Source organism: Hipposideros armiger, unplaced genomic scaffold, assembly GCF_001890085.2.
Source record: "Hipposideros armiger isolate ML-2016 unplaced genomic scaffold, ASM189008v1 scaffold_560, whole genome shotgun sequence".
NCBI classification, from domain to species: domain Eukaryota; kingdom Metazoa; phylum Chordata; class Mammalia; order Chiroptera; family Hipposideridae; genus Hipposideros; species Hipposideros armiger.
The window spans coordinates 1075713-1081896 of NW_017731910.1; the positions used below are offsets into that span (position 1 = coordinate 1075713).

Below are 6184 nucleotides of genomic sequence, written 5' to 3' on the forward strand. Positions count from 1 at the left end.
ACATTTTAAAAAAGGAAAACAGTATTAAAATTGTAATACTCAATATACCAATAACAAAAGATGAATACAAGTCACATTTGATTTCTGCAATTACAAGAGGTGCTCAAAGTGGTTCCCATCAGCATCCAGAGACTTCTGATTACAGCGAACTATTGCTTGGGCAACATTGACCAAAGTGTCCACTTGTATACATTTTTTTGGCACCCCCAGTGTACATATATTTTTGTAGTTGTGTGTACCCTTCCTCCGCCCCTAGAGAGAAGGGGCTTTATTTTATTGGATGTTTGCCTGGTCTTTAAGCAAAACTTCTCATTTTAGTAGTCAGACATATTTTAATCAAAAACCTTAGTGAAAAATCGAGATAGTGCTTTCCTTTGGCCTACGGCACTCAACCATCACAAATCATTCTCAGAGGAAATCTTTATGCTGGTGAAATATATCATATGAACAAAAAATAGTACTCCAAACACATATGCACAGTTTAAAGAATAATTATATAGTGAATACCCATGTAACCACAACTGAGATCAAGAAACAAAACACTGCCAGAACCACAGAAACCCGCTGCCATATGTCCCATGCGTATCCCAGTCCTCTTCGCCTGAAGAGGTAACCATTATTCTGACTTATAAAAACTCCCTTCTTTTTCTTATAGCTTTACCAAACAAAGTAGACCCTACCAAGAAATACAGTTTAGTTTTTCCTATTTTAAAAAATATATGTATTCATAACATATTATATCACGTTATATTAAGTAAAGTCTGTTGCTCAGAAATCAATAGATCTGATGACTACTATAAATTTCAATGAATTACCATCTATACTCTCAGAAATCTAATAAAAGGGAATAGGTGGATGGAAATATTAAATAACATACAATAAAAAAGACTGAGCTTCTGTACAAATGTGCTTTTTAGTTATATTTTTATCTTCCAAATCATGGAGTATTAACTCAGCTGATTAGGGGCCTGGGCAAGAGGGGACATGAACCACAGGCTAACGTGTCCCCATAGATCTTACATAAAATATTCATTCAATCTCAGAGAATCAAGGATGGTATATGTCAGTTATATCTCATAAATAAATAAATACATAAATAAGAATTAACTTGATGGAAAAAATTATCATCAGGGATATGTTTCAGCCCTTAGAAACTATTTTATGTCACTAGCTACCTAGGAAACTCTGGAAAATGATTTGAATTAGCAGATATAAGAAGAGTACAACTAGAACTACAACTTCTCCATAATAATAGACATGCTGTAATATATATTCATGAAGCTATTTAAGGAAACATATATTGTACATTGGAGAATACTCTTACAAACAACACTATCAACCTGAAGGGCCTATAAGATAACACAGACTTTAACATTTTTATCAATTCAAAAAAAGAGACTCAAACCTTTCAAGTTCTTTCTTTTGTCCTCCAAATGCAATCACAGTTCGAATAGCTGCTAAGACCTCTTCAGCGACTGCTCCAGCTTTCGCATATGCCAAGAGTTCTTTATCAGTAAATGAAGATAGAACCTGTTAAAAAAATGCAACTTCAGATCATTTACGTTTTTCCACAAGCTAATTTTATAATTTGCAAAAGAAAAATAAATATATACACAAATCCTGCTTGTACATTAATATATGCATGGAACAAAACCTGTCTTTTACTTGTCTTTGGCCATGATGTACTAATGTTTAGTACATATATTCACTCTGTAAGCCACTTCAAATTCTTTTTGGACTGAGAGGGTATAAAATAAATTTAATTTAAAATTCTATTTTCTCACTGAATGCTTCATGGATCCTCATTTAAATAAATAAAACTGGGACTTTTGGGAAATCTTACATTACACAAAAGAAGGTATATACTATAGTCATAAACAAATATAGAGAAAGGCATCACAATACATCAAGGAAATAGTGTGTGCTCAACACAGCAATTGCTAATCGTACTCTAGTTCAAAAGTGTCAAGGTGGAAGGCCAGAAGAATGCTGGGAACCAAGCACTGTGTGGTGACAGAACTTGCAGCAAGTTTCACATGCCAGAGGAAGGCGGTGCTCCTGAGCAAAATGCTTGCAGCCACCAGGGAGGTCTTTGTTTTGTGGGTGCTCTTTGATCCTTCTGTTTGGTTTCTGAGCATTTATTCTGCGGAAAGAACAGTGCTGGGTACTTCATATACACAGGATCTCACTCATTCTTCTCAATTGCACATTGAAGTAGGTACTATTTCCCCCAGTTTTTATATGAGGAAATGGAGGGAGGGAGAGATTACATACTTCGCAAGTAAGTGAAATATGGATATACCACTGTTTGTTTAACAGTTGTTGAAGGATAATCTGCTGTTGTTGGATAGACCTTTTCAGCCGTTATTTTTTTCCAATACGCCTTTAGTCCCACTCTCTTTCTCCTCTTCTTTTGGGACTCCAATGGTAACAAGTGTTATTGTCTTTTGGCTCTTTCGTTATTGTCTTTTGGGTTTTTTGTTATTGTCCCACAGGTCCCTGTGGCTCTTCTCATGTTCTCTGTTTCAGACTGGGTGAATTTTTTTTGTTCTCTCTCCAGGTGCACTGATCCTTACCCTGTCATCTCCGCTCACTGAGCCAGGGCTCATCCATCAAGACTTTTATTTTTTTATTTTATTTTATTTTCAATGACCACATTTTGTATTTCAGAGAGGAGGCATTACGGATTCATGCCATAAACTTATTTACAAACATATCTAGTAGTATGTTCAGTTCAACAGTTTGATCCATTTTTCAAAGTGACCGCACCTCTTAAAATGCTCTTCTTCGTATCTGTTTCATGGATTAAGTAAAACATCCTTGCTTCTTAAGCAGTTGGTGTCTTACTATAAAGAAAGGTGCAACAAATCCAGATCCAAAGTACAGACTCATCATAACTAGCAACTGCCACTTGTTTTCCACTGAAAATGGCCAATTCTTCCCTGGGCCCTCCTCATAGCTCCTACGGACCACAGAGGTTGTGAACCTCCAGATGCTCTGTCCCAACATAGCGCTGTTGGGAGGCCTGCGAAAGGCGCAGAGACCGAAAACGGAGGAAACGGCAGTTCCACATCAACTCCATGACTTTTATTTTTGCTGTTGTGCTTTCAGTACTTTAATTTCATTGTGTTCTTTTTTCATAACTTATATTTCATTGCTGATATTTTCTATTTTTTCTTTTGTTTCAAGAGGATTTGTAATTGTTTAGTGACACATTTTTATGATAGCTATTTTCAAATTCATGTCAAATCCTTCCAGCTTCTGATGTATCTCAAAGTTGTCGGTGTCAGTTATTAATAACTGTTTGTTTTTTCTCATTCAGGTTGTGGTTTTTTGGGTTCTTAGCATCACACGTAACTTTTTATTGTATCCTGGACATTTTTTCTATTACATGAGGAGACTCTGGGTCCTATTTAAACCTTTATTTTAGCAAGCAGCAACCCTCTTCAGGTTTAGCGTGCAGTTTTTGGCCTACTTTTGTGAGCTGTGGTTCTAGCAGCAGTTTAATATACAAGCCTTTGTGGTATTATTTGTGTCAGTGTGGTTTATCTGGAGGTCCTACTGGCCCGTGCTTCTACTACCTAAGGGAGTGGAAGTGGTTTCTTCAGGTTGGTCCACCACGTACCTCTTGCTGGGGGCAGAGTATGGTGGTTTTTCTTACCTGCACCCTCCAGCTGCTCCAGTGTCTCTGGGAAGTGGAAGAGGTACCGGCACACGTGTCTAAAGAGGCTTCCGAGACCAGGAAGCTTGTTGTTACTGGGTCCCTTCCTGTTCTGCCTTCTTGCCCTGGTGTCTCTGGGTTCGATAGGAGAGCCTCAGGCTCACAGGGACCAAGAGGTTTCCCAGGCTGGGCCACATTTCTTTTTTAAACTGGCCGACAGCCAGAGAACTTAAGAAATTTGTTTAAAACCATACCAAAGTTTATGGCAGACTGAGAATTAAAACTTAGGTCTCTTGTAATAAGCCTTGGGCTCCATTTATTAAATCAATAGTCTCTGAAGCAATGAATAATTAATTATTAAGAGATTAACTTACTGTCTGTTTTCCTAACTTAACTAGAATGGACATCAATACATTTTAAACAGTTTATCAACAAATACTGACATGAAGAGTTTGCCACCTGCTTAATATTCTATAAATAGAAAAATCAATTAACACAGAAAGGTTCTGCAAAATATTTCAGCTGACTGACACACAGATGCAATGTAACCACCAAGAACACCACTTAAACAGCCTGATTTATTTTATGTTAGCCTTGGCTTTGGTTGGTCTTCTGCTATTTCATATCCTTTTGCCACATGAATTTGTAGTCCCTTCTCTAAATTGTGTTCAATCCAACAGAAATTCCTGGGCCCATCTCTCCACCACAACCCACTCTTACATCAAATCAGTTTAAAATGAACACCACACCCAGCCTTAAAAGGGAAAATAAGTTTTACTCCGCCTTTGTGATTGGGAGAGAGAACTGCAGACTTAGGATTTACATGCAAATAGGACTAGAAAGCATTTTTTGAATTATTTTCATACCAAATGGGTGTAAATGTACATAAATATAAAACCATTTACAACGCTGACAAAACTGTACAATTTATAAATTAAACAAAATCTACAATACCAAAAACATTAAAACCAATAATGTTAATTGAATGGGACACATAGGCTGTTCTCTGAACTTGAATCTCTATTTGCTAGTGAATACGGAATTGTCGACTACAGCACACAGCTCTTTAAGAGTTGAGCATGCCTTGTATATGAAGGTAGAGGATGAGTTACTTCTTTCTTATTTCTTCCTCAAAATAACCACATGACCCAGGATAGCAGGGAGTCCTGGCAGGGGTAGGACTCATTGAGGTGGCTTCTGCTTATTCCCACTGATTCTGAACAGAAGATTTGAAACCAAGTGTCACCTATAGAGTCAGGGTCATCATTTGGTAAAAACAGCCTTCCACTGGTGGGAGTGGAGCAGGGACAGTTGAGAATCTAGAGTCACAGGCTTCACCTACCTTTGCCCACATGGCAGCTGACAGTCCAAGAACAGGACTGATGGCCAAAATCACCAGGGTTAGCTTCCAACCACGTGTAAATCCTACTATAAAGCCAGTGAAAAACGTTGCCATTGACTGAAAGAATATTCCAATTTTGTCACCAATTCCTTCATTGATTTTGGAAACATCACTAAAAAAAAAAAATAGTGTTAGAAATAAACATTGATAACCCAGAACTTTTCTCCTGAATCTGGTCACTTTGTGTGTGTGTGTGTGTGTGTGTGTGTGTGTGTGTGTGTGTGTGTGTGTGTGTTTTAGTGTGGGGTAACTTAGCATACACCTAAGATCTTGCTCAGAAATATCCCCAGAAAGTATCATGTTTTGCTCTCCTGCACGTTCTCAGATGATTTTTTGAATCTGGCAAATGCAATTCCTTTCAGTTCTAGTCATGCAGGTAACCTCGTGCTCTGCCCTTATGTACAGGCGACAAAAAGATGCATAAGACATGGTCACTGCTCGGAAGGAATTCAGTCTCATTATTACGTCTAAGTGATGCACTAACATCTCCTAACAGATCTGATGACATCTCTTTCATTTTAATAAGAAGAAAGAACCACGCTTGAGTTCAACATAAAGGTAGGTACTTACTCTGTAAGCCGAGTGTTAAGCTCCCCAACATCATGCACGTCAAACCAGCCTATCTCCTGTCGCATTATAGCATGAAAAAATTGTTTCCTAATTTTAAGTATTTGTCTTCCAGCTGCCAGGCACCAGAATGAAACCTGAATGTAAGCAGCAATAAGCACACCAGCACCAATTCCAGTGTAATAATAGGCATACCTGAAAAACAACAAAAATTTACAGACACCCGGTTTTCTAACCAATACATCTTTCCCAAACGGACCACTCATTTTTACTTTTTTCAGCTATCTGGCTATTTTGCATCCTTAACGAATAGAAGGAGCTGTAATAAGCAGAGTTGATGGTTGACATCCGACTATGAGCCACAATAGTGTGGGATGGTTAAGATTGTGCTTTCTGCTTTGGCTCAAAATGCAGCTCTTCACTTAACTGCTGTGTAATCTTACGCAAGCTAATTAAACTTGCTAAGCCTCAATTTCCTAACTGGTAAAAGGGAGATAAAAATAGTAATGCAGTAATGTATGTAAAACACTTGGACCAGTGCCTGGCAGTTAGCA

General features: G+C 37.9%; 1 protein-coding gene and 1 pseudogene across 2 annotated transcripts in view; both read right to left on the reverse strand.

The window, feature by feature from the left end:
- The window catches only part of LOC109371291 (multidrug resistance protein 1), a 100872-nt gene that overhangs the window by 56542 nt on the left and 38146 nt on the right, over nucleotides 1–6184 (reverse strand). The window contains exons 5-7 of the mRNA XM_019623710.1: nucleotides 5634–5825; nucleotides 5004–5175; nucleotides 1406–1530 (exon numbers count right to left, since the gene is read on the reverse strand). Coding sequence (XP_019479255.1) covers nucleotides 1406–1530; nucleotides 5004–5175; nucleotides 5634–5825 — 489 coding nt within the window. The remainder of the gene's footprint in view (nucleotides 1–1405; nucleotides 1531–5003; nucleotides 5176–5633; nucleotides 5826–6184) is intronic.
- Nucleotides 2806–3009, reverse strand: LOC109371289 (cytochrome c oxidase subunit 7C, mitochondrial pseudogene; annotated as a pseudogene). Its single transcript, XR_002121850.1, has one exon. The product of XR_002121850.1 is annotated as a cytochrome c oxidase subunit 7C, mitochondrial pseudogene (transcript).